A 16,842-nucleotide genomic window follows, 5' to 3' on the forward strand; every position below is an offset into this window, starting at 1 on the left:
GGCAATCCTTGCGTGTATCAGTGCTGTATACTGGGCACGTTAAAGAACCAGACTGTCTATTCAGAACGAGCTAGGCTAAGTTAGCCGGACAAGCCTGTATCTGATTTCTGATCTCTCTGTCGTGGGGGATTTGTCTCACTCTGTCCCTCTGGTCAGATCACTCTGTGTCTGCACTAGTAGAGGATGAATTATGCGCCCTGTGTAGCTGCATTTGAACTATGTAAAGCGCCTTTGAAAGTGAAATTGATCATGAAAAGGGCGCTATATAAATCTGGTGTAATAAATAAATAAATATCCTTTGTCCTCATCCCTCACCCTGATACCACCTGTCCCACCTCTCTGCACCTGTAATTTTTGTTAACTTTTAGGGTCAAGTGCTTATTTCTTTCTGCTCCCAAACTTCGACACCACCTCCCCTTCACCCTCCAGCTACACAGACAAAATGCAGTTAATTGCTGACAGCTCTTGTTTTTCTGTTCTATCCCAGGCTGCTTGGGAATGGATGTATTAGAGCACTTGTTAAAGTTTGCAGAGTACTATATATAATTTATCCGCATCTCTTTCCCATATGGTGGAGGTGATTGGCAAGTACTGTAAAATCATTTAATTTCGTGGGCATGAAATTTCGTGGTTTTGGTCAAAATGGCAATTTTGTTGGGACATGAATTCGTGGATTTCAACTTTTAAACATAAAATAAATGGGAATTTTAATTGTTCGTTGGGATTGAATTTTCTGGATTGGCTCAACCACGAAATCCACGAAAATTAGTCCCCCACGAATATTAATGATTTCACAGTAGTGGATTTATTAACTGATTGTTTTATTTAATATCAGATTTTCTTGTAAATATTTTTTCTGCACATTTGTTTTATTGTGCTGCCTTTTTATGTTATGCTATTGAATATGCCAAAAATTTAATATGATTTGTGCATTTTATAAAACTAGTGATTAATATTTAGTATGAAAGTAGTTATACCTGGCATCCCATACTCCCAGAGAGAAACTGTTAAAAGTTATCTTTTTAACAAATTTGTCGTTATATGGATTGAAAAGATTAATGTTAATATCTCTTGTATAAAAAATGAATCTTATTTATATTCCAGTCTGGAGGAAGTGGTCTGACACATTTTATGACGTTAATCCTGGTGTTTATGGGCAGCCCTGAACGTATGAAGAACCCACATTTACGAGCAGAACTAGCGGAAACCCTTGCAGCATTAATGCCTCAAAATTCTGACATGATTAATGGCAGTAGAGGAATGCTATCAAAGTAATTGTTAACTGAAAATTAGTAAAGATCATGTTAACTGAAAAATAGTACAGATCATGTTAGCTGAAAATTAGTACAGATCATGTTTGCTAAAAATTAGTACAGATTATTTTAGCTAAAAATTAGTAAAGATCATGTTAACTGAAAATTAAGTACAGATCATGTTAGCTGAAAATTAGTACAGATCGTGTTAGCTAAAAATTAATAAAGATCATGTTAACTGAAAATTAGTAAAGATCATGTTAACTGAAAATTAGTAAAGATCATGTTAAATAATAATTTGAAAAAATCATGTTAACTGAAAATAAGTAAAGATCATGTTAACTGAAAATCAGTAAAGATCATGTTAACTAAAAATTAGTAAAGATCAGTCCTGCGGGTATTTATGCAAAATATATCACACACCTTTAATACTTAGTGTACATGGAAGTCCAATTATATGAAAATCATAGAAAGTTCACCCAATGCTTTAAATGGGAAAAGGAATAATATAAATTGTGATGTTTTCTTTGGCATGAAATTTTGTGGTTTCGTCCAGAACGTTTTTTTCATGGGATATAAATTTGTCAATTTCTGTTTTTGAATGGCCACAAGGGCCTGGAAAATTAGTTCCTAACAAATATTACAGGTTGATGTGTTATACTCGGCACTAAGTCACAGTTTTGGTTTTTTTTTTTTTGAGTTTTTTATGCCCCCGAAGGGAGGCATATAGTTTTTGAACCGTCTGTCGGTCTGTCAGTCTGTCCGCAATATTCGTGTCCAGTCCATATCTTTGTCATCCATTGATGGATTTTCAAATAACTTGGCATGAATGTGTACCACAGTAAGACGACGTGTCGCACGCAAGACCCAGGTCCGTAGCTCAAAGATCAAGGTCACACTTAGACGTTAAAGGTCATTTTTCATGATAGTGCATTCGTGTCCGGTCCATATCTTTGTCATCCATGGATGGATTTTCAAATAACTTGGCATGAATGTGTACCACAGTAAGACGATGTGTTGCGCACAAGACCCAGGTCCGTAGCTCAAAGGTCAAGGTCACACTTAGACGTTAAAGGTCATTTTTCATGATAGTGCATTCGTGTCCGGTCCATATCTTTGTCATCCATGGATGGATTTTCAAATAACTTGGCATGAATGTGTGGCAAAGTAAGACGACGTGTCGCGCGCAAGACCCAGGTCCGTAGCTCAAAGGAAAGGTCACACTTAGACGTTAAAGGTCATATTTCATGAAAGTGCAATGATGGGCATGTCCGGTCCATATCTTTGTCATTCATGCATGGATTTTAAAATAACTACGCATGAATGTGTGGCACAGTAAGACGACGTGTCGCATGCAAGACCCAGGTCCGTAAGTCAAAGGTCCTAAACTCTAACATCGGCCATAACTATTCATTCAAAGTGCCATCGGGGGCATGTGTCATCCTATGGAGACAGCTCTTGTTTAAAAATATTTTACTTGTCTATATTAATATTTCACAAACAAACAGTGATCTGCTAAAATTATATTTAGAAATTGAGGGGTCCGTAACATGGCAGCTAAAATCCATTGTTTTGCATTGCAGCAGTAGATAAAATCGAGAGGTCATTGCTTCATTGTAATTAATGAAAAGCGTTGTGTATAAAGCATATTTAATTTTATTTGGTATAATGTCAATAGTGCTATTAGATAGTCACACCTTACATGCAAAAAGATTCTCAACTGTAAAAAATTTTTGGTCTGACTTCCTACTACATAGACTTTCATTGACCAAAACAAGCTGATGTTGTTAGAAAATGAGCATGTTGATATTTTTAGGTATTATCGAGAACAGTTGTTCGAAAACCATCCTCTGATCAACCATTTAGCAGAAAAGTTGATCCACGTTTTCGTGAGCATAGAAATGACAGGACAGAGTGTGGAGTTTGAACAGAAGTTCAACTACCGACGACCAATGTATCAGGTGCTGCACTATATCTGGGAAAAAGAAACCCATCGAAATGCTGTCAAGGTACTTTCTTCTATTGTATATTTGAGCCATGCCACGAGAAAACCAACATAGTGGCTTTGCGACCAGCATGGATCCAGACCAGCCTGCGCATCCATGCAGTCTGGTCTGTTCACTTTTAAAGCCTATTGGAATCGGAGGAACTGTTAGCGAACAGCATGGATCCTGACCAGACTGCGTGGATGCGCAGGCTGGTCTGGATCCATGCTGGTTGCAAAGCCACTATGTTGGTTTTCTCATGGCACGGCTCATTTGTTTAACAGGAAAACACTGATCACCGGAAGTTTAAGAGATCAAAAGTATGAGTTAGAATACATGAAGTAGTAAATGAACATGAAGTTTCACAAGGCCTTCAGATGCACTCTAAAATCAATACAGAACACTTGCTTCAGCTTTATTTACTTCTGTGGTTTCCGTTTGTATATTTCAAAACACTACAATTGAGCCGTGCCATGAGAAAACCAACATAGTGGCTTTGCGACCAGCATGGATCCAGACCAGCCTGCGCATCCGCGCAGTCTGATCAGGATCCATGCTGTTCACTTTAAAAGCCTATTGCAATTATAGAAACTGTTCGCAAACAGCATGGCTTCTGACCAGACTGCGCGGACTATGTTGGTTTTCTCATGGCACGGCTCAATTTATATTTGTGAAACAGCAACAGCAGGACCAATTGCGTGAGTAAAGAAACAGGGTAAGGAGCATCCATGGCCAAGTGGTTCAGGCCACTGACTCTAAATCACTTGCCCCTCACTGATGTGGGTTTGAACCTCGCTTGAGATGTAGAATTTTTTCATGTGAGGATGCCATCCAGCTGGCTTACGGAAAGTTGGTGGTTTGACCTAGGTGTCCTGTGGTATTGAAATAATGTTTGGAGAGGTGCTTGGGTCTTCCTCCAGCATGAAAAGCTGGAAAATAGCCACATTTGAGCCGTGCCATGAGAAAACCAACATAGTGGCTTTGCGACCAGCATGGAACCAGACCAGCCTGCGCATCCGCGCAGTCTGGTCAGGATCCATGCTGTTCGCTTTCATAGCCTATAGCAATTAGAGAAACCATTAGCGAACAGCATGGATCCTGACCAGACTGCGCGGATGCACAGGCTGGTCTGGATCCATGCTGGTCGCAAAGCTACTATGTTGGTTTTCCCATGGCGCAGCTCAATTATGTTATAACTGTATCACTGTGACGTTAAACCCAACAAAGAAACAGTGTAAGGTTATTCGTTGTGAGGGAGGGCCACCATGTTAAGAATCTTACACCATATTTCTCTAGTGTATTGTTTTTCATTTTCAACACAATCCTGTAGCAAGAGTTATGTTTTGAGGAATTATTATGTCTCCCCCAGGAGACATATTGTTTTTGCCCTGTCTGTCTGTCTGTCCTTCCGTCCGTCCGTATGTCACACTTCATTTCCGAGCAATAACTGGAGAACCATTTGACCTAGAACCTTCAAACTTCATAGGGTTGTAGGGCTGCTGGAGTAGACGACCCCTATTGTTTTTGGGGTCACTCCATCAAAGGTCAAGGTCACAGGGGCCTGAACATTGAAAACCATTTCCAATCAATAACTAGAGAAACACTTGACCCAGAATGTTGAAACTTCATAGGATGATTGGCGATGAAGAGTAGATGACCCCTATTGATTTTGGGGTCACTCCATCAAAGGTCAAGGTCACGGGCTTGAACATTTGAAAACCATTTCCGATCTATAACTAGAGAACCACTTGACCCAGAATGTTGAAACTTCATAGGATGATTGGTCATGAAGAGTAGATGACCCCTATTGATTTTGGGTTCCTTCCGTCAAAGGTCAAGGTCACAGGGGCCTGAACATTGAAAAACATTTCCGATCAATAACAAGAGAACCACTTGACCCAGAATGTTGAAACTTCATAGGATGATTGGTCATGAAGATTAGATGACCACTCACTGGCACCAGATCAGAAAGAAAATGCCTCCGTACGTGTTATACCCTACCCCTAGGTATTCTATAAGAACCATGGTCATGAACGGGAAAATATACTAACCCGTTTCAATCGCGCATTTCATACCTAAAACACGCAGTGCTGTAAATGTGTACTATGGATATCAAACAAGTGGTAATTTATCTTCCATTGAGTACCGGTCACATTTCTTTAATACATCTTATCTTAGAAAAACAACGCGTAGTTTATAGTAATTTCAACGTAACACAAAAAACTTGCTTGAACTTCCCTGGTGAAGTTCCGTTCTAGATTAAAAAACCATTCTGATTGGCTGTTGTGAAAATGTATGTCAATCGTCACTTTACTACACGTGTTCGCTAAAATGTGAAAATGCAGCATTAATGTGCAAAATGAATAAAATAAACAGAACAGATGCAGACCAATGTACGATTTCAAATTAAATTTCGTATACAAGATGAATTTCATTCATCATTTCGAGTTTTAGTGTAAAATTGTGATATTTTTAAATTCTGTTTTTGTTTGTTTACGTTTCGCCAAACATGTACACACTGTCGTGGCCTCTAGACCGGATGTTCATTAGGGAAGGTCAAGCAAGTTTTTTCTGTAACGTTGACGAAAGCATAAAATATGTTGATAATCTCAGCAATATGGAATATTGAGACAATGTGACTGGTGCACGATGGAAGATAAATTATCGCTTGTTCAATATGCTACATATCCATTCACCGAACTGTGCGTTTAAGTTGAGAAATGTACGATTGAAACGGGTTAGTATAATTTCCCGTTCACGACCATGGTTCTTATAGAATACCTAGGGGTAAGGTATAACACGTACGGAGGCATTTTCTTTCTGATCTGGTGCCAGTGTGACCACTATTGATTTTGGGGTCACTCCGTCAAAGGTCAAGGTCACAGGGGCCTGAACATTGAAAACCATTTCCGATCAATAACTAGAGAACCACTTGACCCAGAATGTTGAAACTTCGTAGGATGATTGGACATGCAAAGTAGATGACCCCTATCGATTTTGGGGTCACTCCATTAAAGTTCAAGGTCACAGGGGCCTGAACATTGAAAACCATTTCCAGTCAGTAACTTGAGAACCACTTGACCCAGGATGATGAAACTTCATAGGATGATTGGTCATGCAGAGTAGATGACCCCTAACGATTTAAGGGTCACTCTGTTAAAGGTCAAGGCCACAGGGGCCTGAACATGGAAAACCATTTCCAATCAATAACTTGAACTTCTCGACCCAGAATGTTGAAACTTCATAGGATGATTGTTCATGCAGAGTAAATGACCCCTATTGTTTTTGGGGTCACTCCGTTAAAGGTCAAGGTCACAAAGGCCTGAACATTGATAACCAGTTCCGATCAATAACTTGAGAACCACTTGACCCAGAATGTTGAAACTTTATAGGATGATTGAACATGCAGAGTAGATGACCCCTATTGATTTTGGGGTCAGTCTATTAAAGGTCAAGGTCACAGTGGCCTGTTCATGTAAAATCATTTTTTGGAAATAACTTGAGAACCACCTGACCTACAATGTTGAAACTTAATAGGATGATTGGACATGCAGAGTAGATGACCCCTATTTATTTTGAGGTCACTTGATCAAAGGTCAAGGTCACAGGAGCCTGAACAGTGACTTGAGAACCACTAGGCCAAGAGTGTTGAAATTTAGCGGGATGACTGGACATGCCAAGTAGATGATCCCTATTGCAGCCAACCATCAGTGTCTCTTTGACTTTCGCTCCTGACCCCTATTGACTTCTTGCCTATAGGACTTTGCATTGGGGGAGACATGCGCTTTTTTACAAAAGCATTTTCTAGTTATGGGATTTGTTCATCTAATTCCAGATTATTTACATATGCCTGTGAAATTGACACAGCATCAATTTCTTTTTACAGAGATTGGCTGCTTCTGCAAAAAAGAATATAGAGAACACAGACCCTCCATTATTCCTCAGATTTATCAACCTTCTTATCAATGATGCCATCTTCTTACTTGATGAAGCTTTAGATGTAAGTACTAACTAATGGTTCTTTCTTTCAGTAACTGTAGATACAGTGGAACACTGGAGGGGACTATAGGAATACCCTCCCTCCGTCTGTCCATCTGTCCGTCCACAAATCTGGATCCTGCAATTACTCAAAAAGTATTCAAGCTAGGTTCATAAAACTTAGTATGTGAATAGAGGGCAATATGTAGATTATGCTTATACATTATTTTATGCTTGTAGGTCTAAGGTCAAAGCCCGCCCGCTTAGCTCAGTAGGTAAGAGCGTTGGTCTACGGATCGCCGGTCGTGAGTTCGATCCTCGGGCGGGGCGTATGTTCTCCGTGACAGTATAAACACATGTGTCTGACTCATTAGTCCTACCAACACTCGATACATGGGGGGAATTGGCAGTTACCTTGCGGAGAACAGTTGTACTGGTACAGAATCCAGAAACTGGTAGTACACTGCCCGCCGTTACATAACTGAAATACTGTTGAAAAAGGCGTAAAACAAAGAACAACATAATCAAAGGTCTAAGGTCAAGGTCACTAATGAAGGTTTAGTAGAAGTTTTTCTGCTCCATTTGATTTTGCTTATTTTCGTGACTGTTTACTAGGCCCTGATTTGACTTTTTTCAGTTTTCCAGACAGTTTATGAAACTGATAATTGAGCCACGCCATGAGAAAACCAACATAGTGGGTTTGCGACCAGCATGGATCCATGCTGTTCGCTAACGGTTTCCCTAATTGTAATAGGCTTTGAAAGCGAACAGCATAGATCCTGACCAGACTGCGCAGATGACTGGATCCATGCTGGTCACAAAGCCACTATGTTGGTTTTCTCATGGCACGGCTGATATAATGTTGCTTATTTTGTAGACAGTTTGTGAGGCTCTGATATTTGATGTTGTTTATTTTCCTGAAAGTTTATGAAGCAGTTGAAGGAGAAGCAAGCTGAGAAAGATGGGGAGGCTTGGCAGGGTATGAACCCCAACCAGCGGCAAGAACTGGAGGGCAACATCAGACAGTTGGGTATGATGGCACGTTACCATAATGTGATGGGGAACATGACCATTCTAAGTCTGGAAATGATAACTCGGGAAATCAAAACAATCTTCTGTCACGAAATGATGGTAGATCGGATAGCAGCCATGTTGAATTATTTCCTTCTGCATTTGGTAAGTGGTTTGTCATATATATGTAGTACTACATGTATTTGCCTTGTTGAACTGTCTTTGCCACATTTTGGTAAAGTACCAAATATCAGTCACCTTATTTCTCGTGAAAAGATATTCATGGGGGAAGTTACACGCAAGACAAAAAAAGAAATGGTATCCAACAGTGTTAGTCAAAATATTTCAGTTGAGCTGATATAATGTCAGTTTCTGCTATAGTACATTGGTAAAACATGTCTGGCTTTTCCTGTTTATAATGCTGTTTTCTTTCTTTTGGATGAATAAAGGAAATAAAACCTAAAGAAATGATTGATTATAATGTCAAATACTTTTATTGATTTTTTTCAGGTTGGACCAAAACAGAGAGATTTAAAAGTGAAGGATAAAAATGAATTTGAATTCAAGCCAGGACAGTTAGTGTCTGACATTACAAAAATATATCTCAATCTAAGTGACAATGAAGAGTTCTGTAAAGCGGTGTCCGGGGACGGACGGTCATACTCAGAGGACTTGTTCCAGAAGGCCATCAAAGTACTTCAGAGGATTGGCAGTACGCCTGTACTAATTAGTGATTTTGATACACTTCATACTAAAATTTGTGTAAGTATCTTTGTGTGTGTGTTGTTACAAGACCTGTTTAAGCTTTCATGTTTCCTCCCTTTATCATGTTTGCAGGCATTGTTCAACAAAATGAATGCAATACTGTGGTAACTCCTATAAAATAAAGAAGGACTTACGACAGTATTGCGTTCAACCCTAAGATGGTGAACAGCTTACAGACATGAAATAGTACTTGCTGTATACATGTAAACTTTCTCTAATTGTAAATAAGATCCGTAAAAGGTTTCATTGGAATGCAACCAAGCAAAATAATAGCAGACTTGGTTTGATTGAGTCTGTTCATGAGAGGTAATGTAAGGTGCAGGTAAAGAATTATCATCTGTGTAGAAAAAATAAATCAAACTTAATTTCAGTAAGTCAATTTTCACATTCCCTTGCAAACAGCAGATTGAATATTTGAAAGCTATGGTGAGTATTGGCCCCAAAACAACTTTTGTGTTTGTCAAAATTTATTTGATCCCATTGCTTTGTAAAAGTGAGTGTAAAGTCCAGCAGTTGTGTGGTGACAAATGTTTGCAAAGATTATGTCCTACTCCTCTGTCTCATGTTATGAAATTGTAAATTACTTGCATAGAGAACATTTTTGCACTGCCAGAATATTGATCATTATTTAAAAGTAACAGTAATTTTAAACAAAGAAATATGGAATGGAAATGGAAACAAATGTAACAAATTTTGGCAGATTGGTAATTTCTTTGTAAATGAAAAATGTTTGACAGTGTTACATAGCTAATTGTGACAACATTAACAAATGAATGATTCTTTCGGCTTTAATATAATGTGGAATCATTTTATTTCATGGGTATAAAATTTCATGGTTTTCAACGAAATGGCATTTTTGTGGGGATATAAATTTGTGGAATTCAAATTTTGATGATAAAATAAAGTGAAATTTAATGTGTTCATTAGGATTTAATTTAGCGTATTGATGCATGAAATCTATGAAAAATTGTCCCCCATGAGTATTACTGATTTTGCAGTAGAAATTAAGATGGCCAATAAGATGCGGAAGCTAAGACACATCTTCCAATGGAAAACAAATGAGCCGCGCCATGAAAAAACCAACATAGTGGCTTTGCGACCAGCCTGTGCATCCGCGCAGTCTGGTCAGGATCCATGCTGTTCGCTAATGTTTCTCTGATTGCAGTAGGCTTTAAAAGCGAACAGCATGGATCCTGACCAGACTGCGCGGATGCGCAGGCTGGTCTGGATCCATGCTGGTCGCAAACCCACTATGTTGGTTTTCTCATGGCGGGCTCAAATTAAACAGCAACATTTAGAACTAAACCATCTTCTTCAAATATTATTAACTATCATTCTATATATTATTGTTCATGTATTTTACAGGCAATAGGTCGAGCACAGCAAGAAGAGGAAGAGCTTCTAGCTGATGCTCCAGAAGAATTTACTGATCCCATCATGGGAACTTTAATGAAAGACCCCGTAAAACTTCCAACATCAGGAAATATTGTTGACAGAGCTATCATCTCAAGGCACATTCTCAGGTATTCTTCTTTGTTTCTAGATTGTTGTGGATAATTTCTGTTGTTAATAACTGGGAAAGATTGAAATTCTTTTAATTTCATTGCAAAGATTATTTCAGCCGTATAATGTATAAGTGGAAAAGTTCGCGACATGGACATGTTTGCAAATTTTGCAAATTCAAGAAATACACAAAAATATCTGTCAGTGTAGATTTCTACATTCACCAAGACACGTCATTATAGTTATGTAAAGATAAAAAAACTTAGCTTTGGTTCCAAACTTAGCGAAGATTTCTGCTCACGAGATATCTGGAATCTGCAATACAAAAACTTTTTGACAAGCAATTATATCCACTGATACAGTAACGTTGTTACTGGTTTAGGTTTAGATGTATACAAGCAGTTGAAGAATAAGATATTATTTAACAAATTACTAATTAAGGCACTTTCTTCAATACTTGTATCATGAAAGAATGGTTGGAGTCAGTTCTCAAGATATTTTGTTTTAGCCATATAGGTGTGTTTGTTTCAAACCAGTTAGTTTTTCAAAAAGTTGCATAGTTTTAGCCACATTTTGTGTGTAATTTTAGTGACCAGATGGATCCCTTCAACAGACAGCCACTTACATTAGACATGGTGGAACCAGTAGATGATCTAAGAGAGAAAATACATGCCTGGATAAAGGAACAGAAATCTAAAAAATCATCTTGATATTTATGCCCCTCTTCGAAGAAGGTGGGGTATATTGTTTTGCAGATGTCAGTCGGTCAGTCGGAATGTAGACCAATCCGTTTCCGGATGATAACTCAAGAACGCTTGGGCCTAAAATCATGAAAGTTGATAGGGAGGTTGGTCATCACTAGCAGATGACCCCTATTGTTTTTGAGGTCTGTATATCAAAGGTCAAGGTCACAGTGACCCTGACTAGTATAACGGTTTCCAGATGATAACTCAAGAACGCTTGGGCCTAGGATCATGAAAATTGATAGGGCAGTTGGTCATGACCAGCAGATGACCCCTATTGATTTTGAGGTCTGTATGTCAAAGGTCAAGGTCACAGTGACCCTGAATAGTAAAACGGTTTCCGAATGATAACTCAAGAACGCTTGGGCCTAGGATCATGAAAGTTGATAGGGAGGTTGGTCATGACCAGCAGATGACCCCTATTGATTTTGAGGTCTGTATGTCAAAGGTCAAGGTCACAGTGACCCTGAATAGAAAAATGGTTTCTGGATGATAACTCAAGAACGCTTAGGCCTAGGATCATAAAAGTTGATAGGAAGGTTGATCATGACCAGCAGATGACCCCTATTGATTTTGAGGTCAATATGTTAAAGGTCAAGGTCACAGTGACCCTGAATATTAAAACGGTTTTCGGATGATAACTCAAGAACTCATAGGCTTAGGGTCACAAAAGTTGATAGGGAGGTTGGTCATGACCAGCAGATGACCCCTGTTGATTTTGAGGTCAGTATGTTAAAGGTCAAGGTCACAGTGACCAGGAACAGTAAAACGGTTTCCAGGCAGTAAATCAGGAACGCTTGGGCCTAGCTTAGGAAAATTGATAGTTGGGTTGGTCATGATCAGCAGATGACCCCTATTGATTTTGAGGTCATTAGGTCAAAGGTCAAGGTCACATTGGCCAGGAACAGTTAAAGCAGTTCTGATCTTCTTGTCTAAAACCACAGAGCCTAGGGCTTTGAAATTTAGTATGAATTATCATCTAGTGGTCCTCTACGAAGATGATTCACATTATTGCCCGTGGATCTAATATGGCCCAGCCCCGGGGGTCACATGGTTTATATAGACTTATATAGGGAAAAGCTTTTAAAATCTTCTTGTCAATAACCTACAACATTTAAATTTTGACCATATGTATGGTTTTGAGTGGCAAGATGAACCTTGACATGAGTTGACCTTGACCTTGACCTAGTGACCTACTTTCACATTTCTGTAGCTACAGCCTTCAAATTTGAACCACATGCATAGTTTTGTGTACCGAAAAAAAGTTTGACCTTGAAATTGACCTAGTGACCTACTTTCACACTTTTGAAGGTACAGGCTTCAAATTTGGACCACATGCATAGTTTTGTGTACCGAAATGAACTTTGATCTTGAGATTGACCGAGTGACCTACTTCCACATCTCTGATTGTACATTTCATTGACTTCAGATTTGGACTGCATGCATATTTTTGTGTTCTGAATTGAAATTTGACATTGATTTTTACCTACTACCTACTTTCACATTTCTCAAGCTACAGCCTCCAAATTTTGAAGCACATGCATATTTCTGTCTACCGAAATGAGCTTTGACATTGATATTGATCTAGTGACCTACTTTAACATTTCTCAAGCCACAGCTTTCAAATTTGGACCACATACACATTTTATTGTACCGAAATGAAATTTGACCTTGATTTTGACCTTGAGATAGTCTTGAAATTTGGAACATTCAAAAATGGCTCAGTGGATGGCACCAATATCACTTTGTACTTTCTTGTTAGGTTAAAGGTCAAAGTCAGATTAAAACAGAATGGTAGAACTTTAATTTACAGTGAGCATATAATTTCTGTTCCTTGTGCAATTACTAAATGCATCAAGGGGGGCATTTCGTGTTTGACGAGCTCTTGTTACAGATAGATTTATACACACGCTTACACGGAGTTTTATTTATTTAAAAAAAAAAAAGTGAATAGGGGTTCATAGATAGGGAATAGGGCGAATATGGCTTTCACAGAAGGGAATAACGATTCACATGGACTCAAAGGAACAAGCTGTATTATTTGTATTCAGCATCTGCTCATTTTGTATTTTAAATCATGATTGTTATTTTTACCACAATTAACATGCATGAAATGCACAAGGGTAATAATGGGTAACTCTGTGGGCACTGAATTATTCCATACCGTTTTCTTGCTATGTATTTCTTGTTGAGATTTCTTTGTTGAAGGGGGTGTTTCTTGTGGCATTGATAACATCATTACTCCTTCTGCTGGGGGCTTCAGTAGCAGAGAAGTTAAAGTCACTGACTTAGATCACTTGCTGCTCACTGCTATGGGTTTGAAACCTTGTATGGGTTGTAGAATCCTTCCATTTTGAGGAAGCCATCTTGCTTGCTTAACGAAGGTTGATGGATCTACCCAGATGTAAGCTTGTGCCAGAAATAATGCATGGAAGGGTACCTGGGGTCTTTCTTCACAATCTAATAGTGGAAAGTTGCTTTATGACCTATAGTTGTGTCAGTGTGATGTTAAAGGCAACAACAACAAAAATACTCCTTTTCAGTAGTTTATCTTTGTGAGAAAATTCCAGATACATATACACTGTTTTTTCTTTTTGATTGTCATCATTTACATCCATATTTGTATGAATACTTGAAAAACAATTCAAGTAAATCCCTGCTATTAATGAAACTGGAGCTATATGCTGTTATTTACTGTAGATTAAGGTCCCATTTTTTAGACTGATTTCTGGAATCTGTGAGCTTGACACATCATAACTGGAAGATTTTTGGCAAAATTCTCCAGTATTGTTGATACAAATTTGTTTTCTTCCCTTACCTGTTACAGATTATCTGCAGCCTGGAATTTGTCTTGGCTGTTCTTTATATGAAACTGTCACTGGCTGAAGGGGTGGATGGAAATATCTGGCTCTAGGGTAACTGTTAAAGCAGCAAGTTACCACAAAGCATTTACTCGAGAGGGAGATATTTCCACCTGAACATTCAACTAGTTATAGATTCTTTTTCTTGCATACCATATTCTTCAATTACTTGAACAAATAGAGTAAAACAAAAGAGTAAAGCAAATGTATGTCTTTTAGGCACCTTTTCTATTTAAGAAGCAAATGAATTACCACATTCATTCATAATTTGCAGAATTATTGTAGGTTTTTCGAGATAGTTGACACTTTGTTGTCACTTCCAGTTCGTCAGATGTGCAGAACTACCTTAAACCTAACATGTGGTAGTGTTTATACACACAAGCATGTTTACATAGGTACTATGAAGTAATCATTCATATTTTCAAATATGAATTTCTGTCAAAAATATCTTAAAGTCTTTCACTATCACAAAGCAGGAGGTTGTTAGTTTGAATGAAATGTTGAAATAGATATTGTTAACGTGTTATACAGATCCATTTTGTGCAATAAATGATGCTGTATGTAACTTTGGAGAGTGCTTTATATATTTTAATGTTAGAACACTTGCTAATTCTGTACCCACTTCTACAGTACATAACATAGTATATACATAATGTCATTGAAATATGCAAATATCTGATTTTTTGAAAAAAAATGATGAGTTATTGTCATCACTTGTGCGGTTGTCGGCGTCGGCGTTGCCTGGTTAAGTTTTATGTTTAGGTCAGCTTTTCTCCTAAACTATCAAAGCTATTGCTTTGAAACTTGGAATACTTGTTCACCATCATAAGCTTACCCTGTATAGCAAGAAACATAACTCCATCTTGCTTTTTGCAAGATTTATGGCCCCTTTTGTACTTAGAAAATATCAGATTTCTTGGTTAAGTTTTATGTTTAGGTCAACTTTTCTCCTAAACTATCAAAGCTTTTGCTTTGAAACTTGGAATACTTGTTCACCATCATAAGCTGACCCTGTACATCAAGAAACATAACTCCATCTTGCTTTTTGCAAGAATTATTGCCCCTTTTGGACTTAGAAAATCAGTTTTTCTTGGTTAAGTTTTATGTTTAGGTCAGCTTTTATCCTAAACTATCAAAGCTATTCCTTTAAAACTTGCAACACTTGTTCACCATCATAAGCTGACCCTGTACAGCAAGAAACATAACTCCATCCTGCTTTTTGCAAGATTTATGGCCCCTTTTGGACTTAGAAAATATCAGATTTCTTGGTTAAGTTTTATGTTTAGGTCAACTTTTTCTCTTAAACTATCAAAGCTATTGCTTTAAAACTTGCAACTCTTGTTCACCATCATAAGCTGACCCTGTACAGCAAGCAACATAACTCCATCCTGCTTTTCGCAATAATTATTGCCCCTTTTGGACTTAGAAAAATCATTTTCTTGGTTGAATATTATGTTTAAGTCAACTTTTCTCATAAACTATCAAAGCTATTGCTTTAAAACTTGCAACAGTTTTTCACCATCATAAGTGGACACTGTACATCAAGAAACATAACTCTATCCTGCTTTTTGCAAGAGTGATGGCCCTTTTTAGACTTAGAAAATCATGGGTAGGACAATATTTCTATTAAACAAAAAAAATCAGATGAGCGTCAGCACCCGCAAGGCGGTGCTCTTGTTTTTAATAGTTGTTTTTGTTTTTGAATTTTATGATTGACCTACAAGTAAAATTAGTGCTAACAAAATGTTTAGCTATTTTTCTTTTTATTTTACATCATATTTATCCAATCAGTGAACCCTTTGCAGACCAGAGTAGGGCATTATCAGCTGTTTTAGTTATAACTGATTGAATTTGAAAGGTAGAGCTTAGTTGTTGTTACCTGGAGAAATTCCTTACAACGTTCAAGGACTCCTTCAAGTGTATAATGTCAAGTTTAGGGCCCAATCCCAAATGTCCATGGTATGAAGTTATAAAACTTTAGTTTGGTCTCCAAAGCCCAAATATCACTCTTTGGTTGAAATGTTCTCAGGATTGTGAACTTATTGATACAGTATTCAATATAAATTATACTTTATTTGATCTTTTACTTATACTTTTAAGAAATGTGTATTAAACCTTTAGCCTGCTAGCGGCAAGTGATTTTGCCTTTGCGACCAGTGCAGACCAAGACCAGCCTGCACAGATGTGCAGGCTGATCATGTCTGCACTGTTCACTATTTAGTCAGTAATTTTTCAATGAACAACCCTTCAAATAATTAATGGTACTGCCCAAATTGAATGATGGACCAGTCCATTTTAGAAATTTAGCACGGTAAAGGTTAACCAAACGAAATGATTGAAAATGAGATTCGAGCATGGAGTCTGCTCTGAAGTTTAATTTCCTCAAACCCCAGTATCAGTTGATGTCGGATTTGGTCTTGACATTGACCAACGGTATTTCATTCTAAGATTTTTGACTTTTGATCCGTGTCTTATCACCAGTATTTAACCCTTGGTAAGAAAGGCCTTGACCCTTGTTAAAATCAGCCTCATACAGGATTCAGCCTATCAGCCTTCTTTTCAAGAACCTGAAGGTCTTCCATCACTGCACCTTTCGCTTTGTCTTTTTATATGCCCGTCTCTGAAAAAGCGGGGCGTTTTATGTGAACACCCATGGCGGGCGGCAGTCTGCGTCCAAAAGCATGTCCGCTCTCTAAGTCGAACAGTTTTCATACAATCTTCACCAAACTTGCTAACAATGTTT

General features: G+C 38.1%; 1 protein-coding gene across 3 annotated transcripts in view; it reads left to right on the forward strand.

The window, feature by feature from the left end:
* LOC123564122 (ubiquitin conjugation factor E4 A-like) overlaps nucleotides 1-16,175 on the forward strand; it is a 57,107-nt gene extending 40,932 nt beyond the window's left edge. For all 3 annotated transcript variants that reach the window (XM_045357460.2, XM_053536732.1, XM_053536733.1), the window contains 7 exons: nucleotides 1,105-1,271; nucleotides 3,070-3,262; nucleotides 7,125-7,238; nucleotides 8,141-8,392; nucleotides 8,738-8,989; nucleotides 10,358-10,515; nucleotides 11,085-16,175. In XM_045357460.2, the coding sequence (XP_045213395.2) occupies nucleotides 1,105-1,271; nucleotides 3,070-3,262; nucleotides 7,125-7,238; nucleotides 8,141-8,392; nucleotides 8,738-8,989; nucleotides 10,358-10,515; nucleotides 11,085-11,205 (1,257 nt within the window). In that variant the 3' untranslated portion in view covers nucleotides 11,206-16,175. The remainder of the gene's footprint in view (nucleotides 1-1,104; nucleotides 1,272-3,069; nucleotides 3,263-7,124; nucleotides 7,239-8,140; nucleotides 8,393-8,737; nucleotides 8,990-10,357; nucleotides 10,516-11,084) is intronic.
* The last annotated feature ends 667 nt before the right edge of the window (nucleotides 16,176-16,842 follow it).

The sequence above is a fragment of the Mercenaria mercenaria genome, chromosome 2 (assembly GCF_021730395.1).
Source record: "Mercenaria mercenaria strain notata chromosome 2, MADL_Memer_1, whole genome shotgun sequence".
Taxonomy (NCBI): domain Eukaryota; kingdom Metazoa; phylum Mollusca; class Bivalvia; order Venerida; family Veneridae; genus Mercenaria; species Mercenaria mercenaria.